This window comes from Mugil cephalus, chromosome 22, assembly GCF_022458985.1.
Source record: "Mugil cephalus isolate CIBA_MC_2020 chromosome 22, CIBA_Mcephalus_1.1, whole genome shotgun sequence".
NCBI lineage: Eukaryota > Metazoa > Chordata > Actinopteri > Mugiliformes > Mugilidae > Mugil > Mugil cephalus.
Window position 1 is genome coordinate 20,132,174 of NC_061791.1, and position 21,621 is coordinate 20,153,794.

Below are 21,621 nucleotides of genomic sequence, written 5' to 3' on the forward strand. Positions count from 1 at the left end.
ACAACCCTACTGTTGTCAGGAGCCGTGGCACATATTTTGTATTAGAAAAATAAAGATGTTACAAAAAGTATACACTCACAGGCCACTTTATTAGGTACACCTTGCTAGTATAAGGTTGGACCCCCTTTTGCCTTCACAACTGCCTTAATTCTTTGTGGCATACTTTTAACAAGGTGTTGGAACATTCCTTAGATAATTTGGTCCATATTGACATGATAGTATCATGCAGTTGCTGCAGATTTGTTGGTGCACATCTATTGTGTGAATCTCCCATTCCACCACATCCCGAAGGTGCTCTATTGGATTGAGATCTGGTGACTAGGAGGCCACTGGAGTACAGTGAACTCATTGTCATGTTCAAGAAACCAGTGATAGTGATTAGATGATATGAACTTTGTGTCATGTTGCATTATCCTGCTGGAAGCAGTCATCAGAAGATGGGTACACTGTGGTCATAAAGGGATGGATAAGGTCAGCAACAATACTCAGGTAGGCTGTGGGATTTGAATTCCCCTCTGACCTCTCACATCAACAAGGCATTTTCATTCACAGGACTGTCACACATTGGGTATTTTCTCTTTTTCAGACCATTCCCTGTAGACTCTAGAGAAGGTTGTCTGTGAAAATCCCAGTAGATCAGCATTTTCTGAAATACTCAAACCAGCCCGCCTGGCACCAACAACCATATTACGTTCAAAGTCACTTAAATCCCTTTTCTTCCCCATTCTGATGCTCGCTCTGAATTTCAGCAAGTTGTCTTGATCACCCCTACATGTCTAAATGCATTGAATTGCAGCCATGTGATTGGCTGATTAGCTATTTGTGTCAACAAGTAATTGAACAGTCATACCTAATAAGGTGGCAAGTGAGTGTAAATACTGAAATAATGATCATCATCTGCTGTCACATTTTACTTGTGTGAAATCTCCTTAAGTGGTTGTGTTGTATGTGTTAGTTACGTTTTGCTCATTGCATACTTAACAAGCCAAAAAATGAAATAAAAGAAAAAGCAATCACACAGATGGATAAAACACATGCCAGAAAGTCAGCTAACTGAAACATAAAGAGGCACCAGATATGAAAATAAAACTTGAAGAGGCAATGCAAGGCCAAAATATAACCTAAACCCATGATAATAGTTTATAATAATAGTATTAAGTAAGATTTAGTCTTGTGCAATATTTAGCATGGGTTAGCACTGATGCCTCACAGCATGAAGGTGCTGGGTTACAATCCGTCTGTCTTTCTGTGTGTAGTTTCCACACAACAGACATGATAGGTTTAAAACATGAAATTGTTTTTATCTGCCTGTCCTGTTATTTGTTTGCTAACACATTCCTTACATAATACTTTCATATTTTAAGGTTGGCCAGCCTTCTTTGACCTGATAAAGGAAGACTCTGTCCATTTGTCCAATGATTTCTCCAATGGGATGCACAGGGTGGAGACTTCCTGCAGCCAGGTACAGCATAGACATTACATTATACTTTGACAAAATCACTGTCTGTGCGAGTGTAAAATTGATGCAGCTATCCTATATACCAAATACATTACAGATACCTTGTTATTGTTAAATTTGGATTACCAATAATGATGATCCAATGACAATAAAACTAGAAAATTCACGTAAGGGAAATTTTGAAAGGGCCACAGGGTACCATCTCATGTGTTAACTGTGCTAACTATGCTAAATGTGGGTTAAGTGTGCTGACTGTGCAACACGTGGGTTAACTGTGCTAAATATGGGTTAACTGTGCTAAATGTAAGCTAATTATGGGGCTACTCAGTGAGTAGAGCACCCGCCCCACGTGTTGAGGCTACAGTCCTCACTGCAGGTGGCCCCAGTTCAAGCCACGCATCATGTGCCATCTCCTGCATGTCACTCCCCCTTCTCTGCCTCCCCATTTCCTGTCCGTCTCCACTGCCCTTTCAAATAAAGGCTAAAATTCCAAAAAAAATATATTTTAAAAAAAGTAAGCTAACTGTGCTAAATGTAGGCTAACTGTGCTAACCGTAAGATAACTCTGCTAACCGTGAGCTAAGCTACCGTTGCTAAATGTGGGTCAACTGTGCTAACTGTGCTAAATGTAGGCTAAGTGTGCTTATGTTGCAGGGGCTGTCTCTGTCAACATGGGAATTAGCACACTTAGCCTACATTTAGCACAGTTTGGGCAGGTAACCCACATTTAGCACAATTAACACACATTTAGCACTGTTAGCACACCTAAATCACATTTAGCACAATTAGCCTACAGTTAGCACAGTTGGCCTACATTTAGCACAGTTAGCACAGTTAACCCACATTTAGCCCAGTTAGCCTACATTTAGTACGGTTAGCCTATATTTAGCACAGTTAGCACAGTTAACCCACATTTAGCACAGTTAACCGACATGTAGCACACTTGACGCACATTTAGCACAGTTAGCCTACAGTTAGCACAGTTAGTCTACATTTAGTACAGCTAACCCACATTTAGCACACTTAACCAACATGTAGCTCAGTTAGAACAGTTAACCCACACTTAGTACAATTAGCCTACATTTAGCACAGTTAACCCGCATTTTAATGTTAAACAAGTTTTTTCCCCGTTTTTTCCAAAATTTCACTAAAATGTAAACTGCGACCATGACCAAACTGTAGCAGGTAACAACTGCAATATAGGAGCCAGCGCGTTGCATTGCCTCCCAGAATAAACGCGAACAATTGCAATATACTGTAGGAGCCAACACGTTGCATTGCGTCCCTATAATAATAATGATAATAATAATAAGAAGAAGAAACACACAGTATAACAATAGTGCCTCGGGGCTAGAATGGGCTACTGTCTCTGTCAATATGGGAATTAGCACACTTAGCCTACATTTAGCACAGTTAGTTTATGGTTAGTACAGTTAACCCATATTTAGCACAGTTAGACTACATTTAACACAATTTGCCTAGCTAAACCACATTAGGCACACTTATCAACATGTAGCACAGTTAACCCACATTTAGCCCAGAATAAACGCGAACTATTGCAATATACGAGCCAACATGTTGCATTACCTCCTTAGGAGAAGAAGAAGAAGAAGAAGAAACACACAGTATAACAATAGTGCCTCAGTGCTGGCCCCTTCAGCTATACGTAGCTGTATGGGCCATATCCCTAATAATAGAGATATGGCCCCTTCAGCTATACGTAACTGTATGGGCCATATCCCTAATAATAGAGATATGATGATGACCCAGATATGATGGAGCTTAGTTGTATCGAAGGAGGATATTTTCCTCTCCTTCAGCCTAGGATCTTTATACCTTTTGGAAAGGATAGTCCACCTACGCACAAATCACGCAACAATTTCTCATGTTTAGGATATTTATTTGATACACAGAGAATAAGTATTGATTTCAGCGCTGAGACTTCAGTCAATCCACCTTAGGGGTAGAAAAAACCAAAAGCCCCCCTTCAAGCACGTACAGTGACCTTATTTTACCTCTCTGCCCATCCAGAAGGGAGGAGCACTGCCTCTCATGTGTCAGTGAGTTTCTGTGTGTAGCCAATTAGCTTTATCTGGTTTCCAGCATATGAAATATTAGGGTGTGATGTATCCTAGTCTGTGAGCAAGCTAAAGCAAAACGGAAAACAACTCCTTATACGGTGAGCAGTGATGGGAATAACGGCGTTAAAGTAAACGCCGTTACTAACTGCTACTTTTTTCAGTAACGGGGTAATCTAACTAATTAATATTTCCATCTTTGTAACGCCATTTCCGTTACTGAAAATTAAATGGGGCACGTTGGTTCTCAGCCACGGGGCTGTGAAGCTGTTTTGGCGAGGAGAGGAGGGAGGGGCGAAACAATCGCACAGGTGATGATGATTGGCTAAGGTGGACTAGGCTTTCACGATAAGCAAATCACAGACAATGTTCAGTTTATGCACAAATCACACCCACAACCAACTAGCAGAGGTAAGCGGCAGCGATGCTGGATGTGGAGGAAAAGTTGCGAACCATCACTGGTTGGACCGGGTTGACCCGGTTTTTCTCTCTGAGACTGATATATCTGCCTGTTACATTCTGACTCGACGGCCTGACAGATTGTATCATTGTAGAAGCTTCAGTTCAAAATAAAGTTTTGATCTACTCCCACTACAGAAGTGGGTAGAGTAAGCAAGAATTGTACTCAAGTAAAAGTACTGTTACTTCAGAATAATATGACTCAAGTAAAAGTAGTCATCCAAATAATTACTTGAGTAGAGTAAAAAAGTACTGGGTGAAAAAACTACTCAAGTACTGGGCATAAAAATAATGCCGGGTAAAATACCGAAGAAGTAAAAAGAAAAGTAACAAGCTCATTGAAGCCTAATGTAGCGGAGTAAGAGTACAGTTTCTTCTTCACAAATCTACTCAAGTAAGAATAAAAAGTATAGTGATTTAAAACTACTCCTAAAAGTACTTTTTTTTTCAAAAACTTACTCAAGTAAATGTAATGGAGTAAATGTAACTTGTTACTTCTGCTCTCATAAAGACTGATCTCTAAAGGGGAGAGATTTTTGTCCCTTTTTTTTAATCAAACAAATCAAATGTGTTGTTATATGATCATTAATGGAAGCGCATAGGTGACCAGCGACTGTATTTATATCCAGATTGTATAGCGATCTCCCTCACTTTAATGACCATGGCAGCGGTCTGTGTCCGAGAAAAGCGGGCTCTGTGCAGGACACAGTGATTTATTCTAATATCAGCAGCCTTTTAAAAGAGTGGGGGTTTGATGGGTCCATTCTTCAGGTCATCAAAAAACTGTAACTTCATTTGCATGAAACCTGCTAAGAAAAAATTCAAACTTCAAACTTAAAATATGAAGAGTAACACAATAATTACTTTACTAGTTACTTTTATAGTGGAGAAATTCAGTTACTCTGGTGGCTGCAGGCCGGTTTCTGTAAAGTGTCTTGAGACAATTTGTATTGTTATTGGCGCTATATAAATAAAATTGAACTGAACTGAATTGAATTATTAAGGAAATGTGCTTATAACTTGGTGAAGCCTGTAGAAACTGATAATTGTGAGCCATGTGTGCCATATGTGGATCCAGTAAAATGTTTACACATATTGACAGTTGTTATCTCTCAGATCAGCATGTTTTGGCTAGAAATTATTGTGTAAGATGGTAGTATGGTAAACTAGTAAAACACTGACATACCCAACTTTTGTTCATATTTTTCACTAATTGCTGCTAGTATTTCAAGCAACTATGTAATTGACTAAAATTATTCAAGTTGCAGAGTGGATACATAGTCATGGTACATAATCACCCGCTCTACCATCAGATCATGTAGAAAATGTGTAAATGTTTCTCATTTGCTCATAACCTTACTTACACTTAACTTTCCCTGTGTTTCAGTGTGGTGCTCATCTGGGACATCTGTTTGAAGATGGTCCAAGGCCCACAGGAAAACGTTACTGTATTAACTCTGCTTCATTGAATTTCCAGCCCAAAAACGCTGCCACCTGCTCCTGAGCTGAGGGTGGAGTGACAAGATAGAGTTCTGAAAAAAAGATGCAGGAACCAGAGCCTACTGACAACTATGTATGAAGAGTCAAATTTTGCACAGATGATCGCATATTATCTTCAATCACAAGGCAATATTTTCACCCCCAACAAAGCAGTTTTGAAGTCATAGTCAAAGCTGCGTGACACAGCTAAATGTCTCTGGGGAAACCAGTATTTCATAGTCTTGGTGCTATTTTACGATTTTATTCACACACATGCATACACACACACACACACACACAGTGGTTAGATGAATGTCTTTCAGAGTGGCTGAGTGTGGCTTCCTGATGGCTGGTGGCAGACACACTTGATCTCCATATCCTCATCAGGACCTCTTCAGATGTAGTTTGACTATCATTTGACACCTGGTTGTCTGTATCTGTGTCTCTGTTCTCTGCTGGTTCTCATTCATCCAAATGAGAATGAACTTTATTGAAATAAACCTGTTTAAATTTCCCTCGTGGCCAGCAAGTGTCTTTCTAACCCAACAAATGTCCCAAAGTCTAAAGGAACTTGTAAAAGCACCGCAAACGCACCTCTGTCGCATGTAGCTGGAGCAAGTGTGTGATGTGTGTGGTTCAATTGTGATTGACAACATGGCAGAAAGCCAGCCTGAGCCTTTAGTTGAAAAGAAAGGTATGACAACTTCGGTCATTTGGCAACATTGTGGATTCAAATTTTCGGACGTGGTGCAGGAGATTGTTTGCAAAATTTGTTGCGCCGTTATGTCTGCACCCCAAAGCAACACGACAACACGACATTTATTAAACTATTTAAAGTTCTGCCATAAAGTCGTCTATGATAAAGTATTGAAGGACCAAAAGACCCCAAAAAGCTCGTCAACTTCAGCCAGCGCAACACAGTCCTCCGTGGAGGACACTCTTTACAATGCCACTCCATATCCCACCAGCTCCCTGTGTCAGCGAGAGATAATAGAGGCTGATACATTTATGCTATAAAAAAAGTTATTTTTAAAGTTGAGTTTCGGTGGTTCAATAAATGCTTTTTTGAAATCAACGAATAATCGTGTTTATTAATCGTGATTTCAATAATAAAATAATCATGACTATTCATTTTTGCATAATCGTCCAGCCCTACCACTATGTGTGTTACTTATTTTACATAACAGTTTCTTTGCTGTAAGAGATGAGCTATCAGAAGCCGGTTGTTTTGTCAGAGAATCTGTTTTGCGACATGCATTTTGCAACAGTTTGAGTTGTACAGGGATGCACGTACTTGCTTTCAGGCAGTCTAAGTTATGACTGAGACACGCGTTAAGTGAACACGCTGGTGTATGCATTTGGTAAGGAAGTGGAGAACATACTTAGTTCTTTGACATATGAAGAGGGGGAAAAGAGAAGACCAGTTTGATGGTGAAGTTAAAGGCTTATTTTATCCCAAAACGTTATCGTTAAAACATTATCCATGAATGTGTATGTTGTGGAAATATGAGGTTGGTGGAAATGTCACTGCAGACTCAGATGACAATCAGTGTGGTTGTCAGAAGTAATAACTTCAGCTCAGAGAGGAATTGAACAGTCTTAAATCACACAAATGACAGTCAAATTGCTTAACATAAATAATAGTGTATTAAGGATGTTAACAAAATAAATAACAGGACAGTAACAAAAATAAATGACAATCTTTTGAATGGCCATTCAGTATTCTTTAAAGGCACAATAAATCTAAAGGGATGTATACACGCATTGGTTTCACAGTTCACTGTTCAACACTTTTAGTATATTCAGTTTACTTTATCCCCAAGCACAACAAAAACAACCCATAGAAATATCCCAACCCCAACCTCATACAACACCCTTCCAGAGGCCTGTGTCACAAAGCAGGATTACGGACTTAGCGAGGTAACTTCAGGGTTACCTCTGGGTTTCCGGTATCACGAAGATGGATTCATTCTTATCAAGGTATTTTACCATTGGAACTTACTCTGAACAGCAAACCTGCTTCGGGTCAGGGTAACTTTCAGGATTTACCTGAATCCGATAAAAGGCTCCACCCACCGGCCAATCAGCTGTTCGGGAAACAATCATGTGCCCTTTCATTGAAGACCTGGCTGAGATTGGAGCCCAAATCGCAAGAAGAGCGTTACGGTGTGAACGCATCTTCCAGGAGATAACCTCAGAAAGCAGAGTATATTTGAGCTATTTTTCCCCGCTAAGCTCAGAACAGAATAAAATTAATGCGGAGTAATCAACACATATTAATTCCCACAGTGTTTATTTATGTCATTCACTGCAGCATCTACCACCCCTCGATACCTGGAATAGTCCAGCGGGTATGCAGGGGAATAGCAGTTTTCACCATAGTCCTCCAGTCGTGAGGTCAGCTTGTTCCAGTTGACCACTCGATAATCTGCCAGGGTAAACAGAGTGGGGCTAACATCAGAGAATACATAGATTTTGACACATTCTGAAACAACCACCAATGTGATGGATTACGTTCCTGAGTGTTATCCAACATCAACTCCACAGCAGTATTGTGAATGTTCTAAGAAAGTGTCAGAGGTTTTTAAATGTTATCAGAAGTGTCATCTGAAGTATCCAATGTCATGAACAGTTCCCCAATAAATGTCTTTACCGTTTTCACCTGTGTCTCATCATCATGGAAAAGGATAGTCCTCTCTCTGTACCTTTGTTATGGCTACCAGTCGTTGGGCGGGTCTCCTCAGTGACATCACATTGTGCTGAGCAGGTGAGCATTGAGGGGGAGGAGAACAGTTATTTGATTTTCTATGCTGCATGTAAACCGGGACGAGGACTGTAGTCAGAAAGTCGAATTTTGAGCATAGCTCGATTAAGCCTGGATATAAACACACTGACTGTAAATCTTTTACATGTTCCAATTGGCAAAACAGCGCTATTTATATCTTTATAGAACATCTTAATTACTCATCAGAAACATTCACCAAAACCAAAATATTTCAATGTATCCATCATAAAGCCATGTTCAAATGTATCAAATGCTTTGCAGAAGTCTAAAAACAGAATTAAACCATCATTGTCAATCTTATCTGCATAGTCTAAATAAGTGTAATACTAATCTAATGTTGTGAATTGAACGTTCTCTGAGAAAACCAGATTGAGATTCTCCAATAACATGAGGCAAACATTCTTTTAACCTGTTGGCAAAGATATGAGCGAATAGTTTGTAATTGACATTAAGTAATGTTATTGGTCTTAGATTATCTGTAAGTTTTTTTTGTCCTTTCCAGGTTTAGGTATGAGTGTTATTAATCCTTGTTTCATTGTAGGCATCATGACTTTATTCATAAAACATTCCCAAACGGCATAAAATAAGAGTTCTTTGATATCTTGCCAGACGAACTTTGACTAAAAGTTCCCACATTTTAATTTCAGAGTAGGGTTGTTCGGTAAACCGGTACTCAATTGGTTTTAAAACACTTTAAAACGGTACTATACTGCATTTGGATGGAACTGGTACTTGAAGCACCGCCGCTGTCGTGCCCCGACACCGCCGTTACCCCCAATTGAATTTGTATCCCCTGGCCGCAGGAGCGTGCATATACTCATGGAGTGTGGAGCTACGTTTCTTCGCTTCGGTTTATCAAAAATGTGTTCATTCTGCTGTATGCTACTACGTGTTAACGTAAATTTATACTATTCAGTGTTCTACATCGACAATGTCGTACTTTTTTCCTCCTCTAATCTGACAGTGGTATTTAACCATTATAGGCTAGACGATTACTTAAGCTGTGAATTCAAGATCACATTGACTCGAAATGTAGACAACATTAGACCATAAATGCAATAAAAGGCTGGTCTTTTATTTTATGAATATTTCAGGTCATGACTAGTGAATATGGAGAAGTTTACTCTATCCTAGCACAAGTTACATGGGGGATAATTATTATTTCAGGCTGGATGTCATCCTGCCTGAAATAACAACTATACAGTGGTGCAGGCGAGACAAATGAAGGATTTGTCTGTTGGTAGGCCTTTCGCACACAGATGGTGGAACTACCTCAAACAAATGTAAAACTGAATCTGTAAAAGAAAGACAATTGGGTTTAAAATAAAATGTCCTCAGTAAGAACATGCACATTTTATTACTGTTATGATGTTATCTTTTTCATAAACAGTACTTCACATGGAGCTACAATAAAATTAAAATGTTAGTCCTTGGTTAAAAAAATAATCTGAGATTAATTTTGCAATACAATTCTTAACAGAACACATTCAATTTCATATTTAGAAATCTCAGTCGTCTAATTGATTTAGTTACCCAATTCAAGTCTGTGTCATGCTCCTTTTCCCCACAAAAGTGAGGGAGGGGATAACTGTTGATAACTTGATAACTGTTTTTTTATAAATTATAATTATTATAAATATGTCAATATCTGCCTAGTCACTTGTTGGTTTTATGATGCATCATAACTGCTTTGCTTTGCTAAATGTGTATAGTGATGCATGATGAGTTTTGATGAGTTTTCTACTATAGTCCTTTTTATCTGTAGCTATAAGTATATTTAAAAAAGTAATGATAATTTATACATCTCTCTACAGCACACAGTTATAAACAGCTATGCAATATCATAAATGCTATTTGTCAGCTCTAAGTAAAGTGACAAGAATATGACGCTATTATTAACAGATACAAGTTACTATGAGTAATTAAAAGGTGCAATGAACTAAGTACTGAGTATCTGGTATCTTTACCCCATATGCACAATATTATGAATGACTATGTTAATATCATAGATGTTATTTGTCAGCTTTAGGTAAAGTATCACAAATGAGGTGTTGTTATAAATAGATATAAGACTATTATAAACAAATATGAGGCATAATGAAATGAGAGCCTGGACAGTAAAGACAAAAAGAATGCATTTAGTTCATTATAGATACAACCTTCATAGAAAGTGTTACCAGACATTTTAACACGATTACCCAAAGCTGTACCCATTACTAGGAAAGTGCCTACATATCACTTTACGTTGACTGTTTATTTTTAAAGATTATTTCTGTATTTTAAAAATACAGAAACAATGTTGACAATCAACGAAAAACACTGCGATTTTACGTGTCATATGTAAAATAACATGACATCAATGTAACTGTGAAAATACGTGTGAAAACATGATATTTTTGTTCTTTTACAAAAAAAAACGTTAGTAATACAGATATTTATTGTTAAAATATGTTCAGAGATATATCGTAACTTTACAAATATTTGTCTGTTATTTAATGGAATAAAGTGTAGAATTCAACAAAACTTAAAACTTAAAAAAATCATTTAAAATTACTGAAAAATTAATAGTAAAATAACTATTTAACAGTGTAGTCTACTGTGTGTATATATATATACAATCCAATGTAAATCACAACGTCTTGAATTATTTCACAGCATGTCTGAACAAAGCACGTGTAATCAGGAGACATTTTACTGCTGCAACGTCTACCTGCACAAACACAAAAGACAAAAATGTGCGTGCTTTGAAAAGCGCGGGTCTTGTTTGGATTGGTCGACAGAAACAGTTGGAGAAGAAGAAGACACTGAACATCAATCTTTGACGTTACGCTTAACAAGGTCAACAACCACCACGTGGCTGTTCCCGTTTGGTCACAGAAACTTGGAGCAAACAGCAGCTAATGTCGAGGCTGGAGGAAGGACGAAGGCAGAAGGCAAGTATCAAACTGAAGCTTAGTAGTATTAGCTTTATTTACCACCATGCCTCTGACTTTACTCAGTCGACAAAACCAATCCGCTAGCATGTCATCAATTGAAATGTTAGCTAACTACGATGACAAAAGTATGGCCGACGGCGCCGCCTCCAGGTGGCGTCTGCCAGTGTAAGTCATCGATATATATCTGTGAGTGTTAGTAGTCAGCCAGACCACACACTTTTTATTTTATTTACACTAAAGTTAGCTTAGCACTTAACAGTGAGTCATTATGTTTACTTTTGTGAACTGACTGACACAGGCGGAGATAAAGAGGAACAACATTTGTTTAGAGCTGCAACAATGAACAATAATCGATTATTAACCCTCTTCTACATTTTCACTAATTTTTTGGCCATAACTTTTACTGCGTGTCTTGAAATTGCATGATTTCTGGCTAGGAGAGGAAGCTGGATTTTATGGAACGTGTCAAAATGTCAAAGTCTTCTTTCCACACAGACTGTTCCTACTCCTCCACTTGCAGGTGTCGCTAATAAGCCATTTTAAGTGGATTTTCTTCCAAAGAAGAGAGAACAAATGTTTTATAAATGATACTGAGATTTGGTAATGGTTTATTTCAACCAGTTACGCTTTCTTAAAATTAATATTTTCATCTTCCTCTTGCCTCTCACAAATATAGGAGGAGCGACCTACTCTGCCTTTTTCAAGGTTTTTCAAATTTTAATTTTGGTTCAACACTAGTCAGTGATCAACATGAAATTCAAAACAATACTGTAAAATATGTAAAGGATGAGCTTTGGGTGGGCTATGGCTCAGTAGGTAGAGCGGATTGTCCATAAACCGAAGGGTTAGCGGTTCGATCCCCCGAGTGTGCCATATGCCGAAGTGTCCTTGAGCAAGACACTGAACCCCCAATTGCTCCCAGTGCAACTGTGTGAATGTGTGTGTGCTTGTGTGAGTGAATGGGTGGATGTGTCTCTGACTGTAAAAGCGCTTTGAGTACCTTTGAGTAGGTAGAAAAGCGCTATATAAGAGCAAGACCATTTAAACCGTTTTTTGCTGTTACTATTTAATAACAGCTAATTTTTTCTGTGCTCTCTTCAGGTGGTTACAGCTCAGAAACTGCAACTTCACCATGGCCAACAAGTACTTCAAGTATGGATACCACACCTCGTCAACTGTCTGGATAGAGTATGGATTAATTTCCAGTGAGGTTTGACGAAGTTTGTAATCAATGTTTTTGATGTATGGTGACTTGACCAGGTTATGGATGCCTTGTATGTAAGTTGATAACTCAACTATTTTTTTTTCTTTCTTTTTTTTTCATTACCAGTTCAGTTGAATTTTATTGATTTTTTGTGTCAGAACCAGCCATTTTAATTGAATTGATTTTTGAATATTGCTGTAATAATGGTTACCTGTTAAAGTTGAATAAATATACGGAGAATGGGAAATTGTAGCTGTTCTTGTTCAGCTTGGTCTCATTGAAACACAGCAATTCATTTCCCACTGACCAAAAATCGGTTTAAAACATTTAAAATTAAAATAATTCTGGTGCTATTTTTAGTTGGAAGTCCTTTAAATATTCAGGAAATCAATGTAAAAGAAATCACAGAAATTACAATAAACAGTAAATTGTTGCAGTTGTTCACCCAATATATAGTTACCTTTTTCTGACAAGTTTTGAAAGATCAAATTATTGTTGTATACTGTTATATTACATCTAATATAGTCATATACAGCCTTTTTAAATAAAATAACGTCATTAAAACCAACTAATAAGAGCACATTTCTGTAACTTTAAGCATTATTATTCATATAACAATGTTAATTTGCCATCTTCATAGGTAACAATTAAATATCCATTTGATGTAATCTGAAACAGTAAATTCTTGCAATCTCACCAAATATCTAGTTTTGCAACAGTTTTTTGTGTGCATGTGTGTACGTGTGTATGTCTGTAATTACAAAGTTACCTGTGTGGGTCGGGAGGTTTGTGTGTTGGTGTGTGTTGTTGTAACATTAATGTATGGGACACAGGGATCAGCTTAACAGCAGAGACAACTGATTAATGAACTGGTCTCAGTTGTGGCCCAGAGCTGCGGCTCAGGGGTTGCCGTGGCAACTCACAGTGGTCGTCAATGACGACGGAAGTGCGTGGAGCCGGGACACAGAAAAGAGCGAGATTTCCCCCCTTTTCGCTGGTCTCACATTTGGGCTTACTGTGACAAAACCGTAGCTCCTATCAGAAAAAAAAAAAAAAAAAAAAAACAGACTGTGGGCGTCGTAAGACCTTCCTGAAGACTTTGATATGTTTTATGTCCTCCTAGAGTAAATCTCTTGGACACACTCGCGAGTTAAAGACAAAGATCCCTTCTCCTTTTCTCAGAAAATCTTTGCATTGGAGTGAATGGAGAGCAGACAGGTACTTTACCGCTCGCAGTTTAAATTCTGTACGTCCCACTGCTTTGCCGAGCATATTGTGAGAGACACAACAAGTTTGTCTACAACTGTGGAAAACATCATGTGTCTAGTGTGTAAATTGTGGCTGGGATGAGCGTGGAAAGCGAAAAATTTCAGGCAATTTCACACACGTGTCCTCACTCTAATTATCAACATTCCGCACTCTTAAATAAGATTTTTCGAAAAAGATCATGGTCATTGAAGAGTGATTCATCAACAACCATAAGACCTATTAAAACGATATAAATAATACTCCAATACACAAGGCTTGTGTCTACATTTGCAAGTTTAAATGAAGTCTGTAGGTGAAAGTATGCCTGAGCAGTAGACCTTTGAAAAACTGTCTTTTTTGGGTGTTTTGTTCGGCCGTCCCATTCTTTTCCAATGGGAAATTTGTCGCAGTTTTTCGCGACTTACGTTGCGAAAAAATTATATTTCGGAAAGAAAAGTAATAGCACAACGATGCCGAAAATAGGATCGCCCCGAGCCCCTAACTAAGAAGAGATCTGAACTCTAAAACTAAGTGATTAAGAACTGATATGACAACAGAACAACTCAGAAGTAGGATGAGCGAAAGAGAGACATGACATCAAACACTTTCAATGAATGAAGCATCACATCTTCATTTAAACACATTATTCAGAAACATTCATTGATTTCTACAACTTTCTTCAATATCTTACTTCGTACAATTAAATAATAATAGTAAGCAACGCTAACTAATGTCAAGACGAAGGAAAGATTATATTCGGGCTAGGCTGACCAGTCTTGCTCTGTAGAATGTAGACTATTACACTGTAAAACCCGATAAGTTAAGTCAACTCAAATAGTTTGAGGAAACCGATTGCCTTCAACCATTTAAGTTTAATAACTCAAATCCTTTTAGTGGGAAAAAGTGCTTAAATTGAGTATTAATAACTCAAGTATTTGTTGTTAGACATACTTAATTTAATAAATTAACAGTACTAACTCCATTCTTTATATTGAACTTAAACCATAGTCATTATTTTGACTCATTTGTAATATTTATATGAACTCATTCCAGTTATGTAAATTATAAGTATATAAATTATTTCTGACTAAATTAAATAGCTTGTGTTACAACAACTCAATATGGTATAGCAGCTACTCAAATCATGTAAGGAAACGGATTGCCTTGAAACATTTAAGTTACATTAACTCAATACAAATACTCAAGTACTTAGTTGCTGTGAATTTATTAAAACAATCAAATTTCTTTACCACAACATGACAAATTCCACAGCTGCCAACAGAAAAATAAATTACTGATTAAATACTTAGTGCTTACAACAAACAGTTGCAAAAGTATTAATGAAAGGAATCATCAAAAGTTCACATTTTCTAAAATATTGAGGTATTTCAAAATGTTGAGCTTGCTTTACAACTGGTCAGATGGGTTTGAAATGAACATGTATTAGCTCCAAACACTCAATCTGGAAAGCCAGAGTCTATGGCTATTGCCAATTGACTATCAATAATCAAAGGACTATAGTTAACAGACTGGCAGAACAGTGATATTCCTTGGTTCCTACTGTAGAAAAGACATCCATGCCAACACTTCAGCTTCCAGAGTGCTGTCAAGAGATGACGATGCTCTATGAATTAAGTCAATATAAAAGGGCTTTCCATCTAAGGAAACTAAAGATAGTCAGGGTAATTGAGTCCCAATTTCTATATGCCTGATAATTTTTACATACAGATATCTGCATATGAGACAACACTGAGCTGTGACCACAGTGCCCTGGAAGTTGAAGTGTTGGTGCAGGAAGTCCCCTGTACAGCAGATAGCAAGGAATACCATTGCTCTGTCCCTGAATCTATTAGCTACAGCAATAGATTGTGGATTACCTTTTAGCCAAATGGATGAAATACAGGGTGTATTCAGCAGAAAAATCAATATGGATCACTTACCATTTGTAACAATATGATTGCAAACACTCATGGCAAAATACACATACAAACTAAGACACTCAAATACAAATAAAACACTGGATCTGTACTGAACAGGTTTGTTGACAAACAACCATCTTTTGCTGCACTACATAAAACAGTAAGTAAACCAAGAAGTAAATGCAGGCAATTTACAAAGGTGGTGAAAAAGTACAACCTTTTCATCGCTAACAATTCTAACAGTTTTTCTACTGGTTCTGTGAAAAAAAAAAACATATGCTCAAATTAACATTGTAACTGAAATTAAAACCAAAAAGTGCCAGTTTCCGCACCCAATCTGACTTTACTCAAGCTCATTTCTCAAGGCCTGCAACTTTGGTCTGAGCTGCTTTCTTCCATCATCAAGATTTAAGAGTAGAACTCAAAGAACCCACTCAACTTTGCTGGAAAGCTCAAATTGAGATTATAGATAAGGCCAAACAACACCACCACTGCATCTGTCCAAGATTTGAGAGACATTACAACCTGATCCTCCAGGATAACAAACACATGGCGAGGTTGAAAGGAAATCCCTGCAACAGCGTCCTCTCCATCCACCACGGCCACCAGCGTCACTGCACCCCCTTGGAATGCTTTAAACTCCTCCTCCGGAAAGATGCAACGTAAATGAGGTCCAGAATGTGTACAAAACATAAATGAGGAACTGAACTACAAGGACATTGAAAACCATGGTAATGACAAAGCAGTTGCTTCATGGACACATAACCATGTTGGCCTAAGCAGCAATAGTTGAGATGAGATGATTCACACCTAATTGACACAAATGGCCACAAATGAGTACATTACTGGATCAGTGTGCTTACACAGGATCCTAGAAATGTCAGTATTGCTTTCCTAACGAAAACATGAAGCATAGAGAACTGGCTTCACAGGTAGCTAATAGAGCCAACTCTAAAAGGCTACATCAAAAGGTTTGTAAAATCAGTACCTCATCAGCACAAATAAGAGATTAGAGAGAGAGAAATGATAGGTGATGGAGAATAAGAAGTTTCCTTGCAACTCTTGAAGATCTCTGATGAGTCTTCTTTCAGGTAGAGTGGCAGGCCAGCCAGGGCTGCTGTTCTAGCTGCAGTGATGTCATTCTTGTCCTTTTACAAATGAAATAGAGCAAAGGATAGAGACACACAGGTTTTTAACAAATATTGAATATGTAACATTTAAATTTTATAGTACATTTTATTCAACCATTTTTAATTTGACCATTTCATTTGATAGCCGTCTCATCAGTGCAATGTTATTGTAGTTACTTGCACCTTCAGTAAATGCATTAACACTCTCACCTGCCCCTCGTATGCCATCAGCAATCTGTCATCTTCTCACCAAAAACTCAAGTCTTCCTCTGTTTGTAGAGAGTCTTTGTTGAAGTCTGAAATGTCTCAGTAAGCATACCCTGATGGCACTAGGAAAACCACACAACTTACATTTCCCCATGACTTCGGTCCCTGGGTTCAGCCACAACTGAAATTAAAATTAGTTAACATTAGAAACAAAACCTTAACAGACAAACACTTGGCTGAGTTAAGGCAGTAGTTTGGTAAAGTTGCTTTTCAGCTGTAGCAAAAAATATTTAACATGCCTTATATAAAATGTACTGACTACCGCGGCTCGACACTTGTAGCTGCGTCAGAGACTGGCTGCGTGTTAAGGCATGACACGCTACAAAAAAGTTGAGCTGGCCTCAACTTTTTTATAGGCAGCTATTGCACGCTTAGGTTAGCTTAGCTTAGCTTAGTTTTGAAGTCCGTAAGCATGCCAAGCGGTCACTTCAATGTCCCTTGCACACTGACGAGTATAATGTGGTTGGAAAATAATGTGCCGACGTCAACGACTTTAACAGTGATGGAAATGCGACTTGTTTTGCAGGCTAACTAAATGTCAACAGAAAGTGCACCCTTTCAATGGTGGATTTACATTAGCTGTCCTGACACAAAAAGGTATTAGCTTTCAAATACTTTGCTAGCAAGCTCATACAAGAGAGAATATCATTAACTCTTCTGGCTTTAAGACAGCAAGTCACAAAACCATCGAAAATCCACGTTGTGTGTTCTCCAATTTCAGCCCCAGAAAAATAATTCTGGTGTTATTAGTTGAGTATATATTTTTAGCTGAAAGTCCTTTAAATATTCAAGAAATCAATGTAAAAGAAATCACAAAAATTACAACCAACAGTAAATTGTTGCAGTTGTTCACCCAATATGTAGTTACCTTTTTCTGACATGTTTTGAAAGATGAAATTATTGTTGTATACTGTTATATGACATCTAATATAGTCATATACAGCCTTTTTAAATAAAATAATGTCATTAAAACCAACTAATAAGACCACATTTCTGTAACTTTAAGCATTATTATTCATATTACAATGTTAATTTGCCATCTTTATAGGTAAAACGTCCCATTGTACTGCTGTAATGGCCTGAGTGGTCATAATGTTTTGGTAGGCTTATTTGAATGTGCGGTCAGTGTTGGGTGCACGTTCAGATGTGCAGAAGGAGCACGCTACAGTGGGGTGTTTGTGGAGTGAAATATGGCCGCCTTCTCCTTGTCTGTCCATGTCAAAGGTGGTTGTAATGATTTGGCGGTGTGAGTAACTTAGTGTTCCATCGTGATGGCCACCAGGTACACAGCTGTTGTGTTAATGAAACCCTCCCTCCTTAGGTACTGCTGCAAATGTCAGATCTGCCGTTCTTCATTACAATGGATGTGTAAGGTGTTCCTAACAATATGGCCAACTGGGTGACTCAGCAATGAGCAGCCATATTGAGCAGGTACACAGCTGTTGTGTTACTGAAAGCCTCCCTCCTTAGGTAATTCTGCAAATCTCAGATCTGTCGTTCTTCATCATGATGGATGTGTAAGGTGTTCCTAATAATTTGGCCACCTGAGTGAGTCAACTGCTGCAATGACCTGGGTGGTCATAATGTTTTGGCAGACTTATTTGAATATGAGGTCTGGGTTGGCTGCGCAGTTGGGTGTGTGGAAGGAGCGCGTGGTCATAAGCTACAGTTGAGTGTCTGTGGAGTGAGATTTGGCCTCCTTCTCCGTCCATGTCTAAGGTGGTCATAATGATTTGGCGCTGTGAGTGACTAAGTGTTACGTCGTGATGGCCAGCAGGTACACAGCTGTTGTGTTAATGAAATCCCCTCTCCTTCAGTACTGCAGCAAACATCATGACCAGGTACACACCTGCTGTTAATTAGACCCTCCTCCCTATATAATGCTGTCAATATGAGATCCTCCTTCCTCCTCCATTGCTGTGAGCTCCTCTGTGCGTGTGACTTTTGTAACCATGGTTAAGGCAGTAGTAGAGTGAAAGTACTCAGTTACTTTATTAATAGTGGAGTTCAGTATTCGAGTGAAACTACTCAGTTACTTTATTAATGGTGGAGTCCAGTAGTCGAGTAAAAGTATTCAGTTACTTTAATATGGGTGGAGTCTAGCACTAGAGTAAAAGTATTCAGTTACTTTATTAATGGAGGAGCCCATTTGTCGAGTAAAAGTACTCAGTAACTTTATTACGGGTGGAGTATAGTACTAGAGTAAAAGTATTCAGTTACTTTTTTAATGTGGAATCCATTACTAGAGTAAAAGTACTCAGTGACTTTATTAAGGGAGGAGTTCTGTACTAGAGTAAAAGTTCTCAGTTACTTTATTAATGGTGGAGTTCAGTAGTAGAGTGAAAGTACTTAGTTACTTCATAAATAGTGGAGTCCAGTAGTCGAGTAAAAGTAATCAGTGACTTTATAACGGGTGGAGTCTAGTACTAGAGTAAAAGTATTCATTTACTTTATTAACGGTGGAATCCAGTACAAGAGTAAAAGACAGAAAAAATACAGAAACTGGTCCACCCCAAAGACAAAACACCTAGACAAAAACAGAGTAATCTAGTGTATGCTGTTCAGTGTAGTGAGGAATGTACAGACTTATACATTGGGGAAACAAAACAACCCATCCACAAACGCATGGCCCAACACAGGAGAGCCAGCTCATCAGGGAACAACTCAGCAGTTCACCTCCGCCTGAAGGACAAAGGGACACTCCTTTGAAGATACCTACCCACAGAGTTTTTCCTATTTAAACCTCAATTTCCCACTAGTTTTATCAGAACTGAAGAAGCTACTCGGATGAGTGACGAAACGTCTTCAAAATTCTACAAGTCCAACTGAGCTTATTCAACGCTTTTTTGGATGAGGGATGGTGTATATGAGAATTGGACGTCCACGTGGAGCTACTGCATTTCTGCTCATGCGGATGACATGGGTGTTCCATAAATGTGCAACTCGCTGCAGTTCTTCCTATGTAGAAAGAAAAAATATCATGGACAACATTGTTACTTATAGGCATAGGATTTTTGACAGCTGCACTCGAAGTTATCCTGGTGAAAACAAACAATAGCCGAAATTAGCTATTACTGGCTCAGCCAGACTAGAGGACTACAAGTATCCGACCATAGATACTGCTGTCTATATATTTATAACTGTTTACATATCCTATTTATAACCTCGTTACATATGTATAACTATTCTACTTCCTACTAACTACAAGCATCTTATCTGACACACTGTCTTGTACTTGACCACTTAGTCACTTTTATTCAACACTTTATTTAGTCAAATGACACTTTTAAACTGCGTTGTTGTTTTTGTTATGTTGATGTTTTTTTAATGGCACTGAAATTTCGTTGTAGCAATACAATGACAAATAAACTTCCTTGAATCCTTGCATAAATTGTGATTTTTGATTGCCTGTTATGCATGCGTGTGCTCTCTCGATCTCTCTCTTCCACACCTGAGATAGACATGTGTGGAACCCTGGACAATAGACATTATTTTTTTGATTATCCTTGTTGCTTGTTTGCTTGTAGACCCACCTGATTCCAGACAGACTAGCCCAGTTGCTACTTTTCGCCTATAGATGGCAGTAGCAACCTGATAGCACGAGGGTGACTGGTTGTCACCCTCGCTACAAATTAATAGGTCACTGTCATATGATGTTATTAGTGTGTTTATCTGTGTGTGTGTGTGTGTGTGTCACTGAGAGTTGCACCAAAATAAAGCCATAATACCTGGAATAACAATACCTGATTACAGTTTGTCACACATGCATCTGTATCCTCACCTGGATGACGGCCAGGTAGCTAAACAATACAAGCTGCTTGTCCAAGAAGTCTCCAGAGAAAAAGTCTTTGTCTTTCAGTTCCTGGAAACAATTCATCCCATACTGGGCATGATGTCTTCTCAAAAAGGCCCACGAGCTTTCCATCTGCTGATTGTGATTACTGGACCCAGAGATACAGTATAACAATTATTGACCGGACGATTATCCATACTCCATCGTAAACACCTCTGCATTGTCTGTCATTTTCTGTTCCCAAATCTGCGCGTATTCTCGAAGGTGTCCCCATCCTCCTGTCAACTTCTCTGATGTAATTACCAGCGATGATCTTGGGATTGCTGTTTGTTGAATAGGCATGAAGCCATATCATGAGTCTTGAAAAGCCATCAATTGCTCCATTTATACATACACCAAATGGTTTTAGTTTGTCATAGGAGTCAACACATTATAACGTGATACATATATTGTTAAAACGTGAAAAAGATATCGTTATAACAATAAACTTTTCACGTAATTATGTGATACTGAGCCTATTTTTATTTTTTTGAATAAAAATAGATTTTAGATGCCACTGTCAGTTGATATGCCACGGCCGATGCCGCTGTCAGGGGAGATGCCACGGCCGATGCCGCTGTAAGAGGATATGCCACAGCCAATGCCGCTGTCAGGGGATATGCTACAGCTGATGTCACTGTTTAGGGGAGATGTCACTGCTTCTGCTATCTGGATTTTAGTATTATTTTTCAAGGTTTTGTTGATTAACCCTTTGAAATCCAAGCAGTTTTGGGCCGTTTTTTGTTTCTATCACATTTTTACTCACTGTGGTCTAATGTGTGTGTGATATTTTATTTTGAGAAGATTTTAAAAAAATAATGAATT

The 21,621-nt window shown here is 38.3% G+C and overlaps 1 protein-coding gene across 10 annotated transcripts in view; it reads left to right on the forward strand.

The window, feature by feature from the left end:
• msrb3 (methionine sulfoxide reductase B3) overlaps positions 1–5,989 on the forward strand; it is a 73,813-nt gene extending 67,824 nt beyond the window's left edge. For all 10 annotated transcript variants that reach the window (XM_047575683.1, XM_047575691.1, XM_047575682.1 and 7 more), the window contains 2 exons: positions 1,365–1,462; positions 5,384–5,989. In XM_047575683.1, the coding sequence (XP_047431639.1) occupies positions 1,365–1,462; positions 5,384–5,500 (215 nt within the window). In that variant the 3' untranslated portion in view covers positions 5,501–5,989. The remainder of the gene's footprint in view (positions 1–1,364; positions 1,463–5,383) is intronic.
• Positions 5,990–21,621: the final 15,632 nt, after the last annotated feature.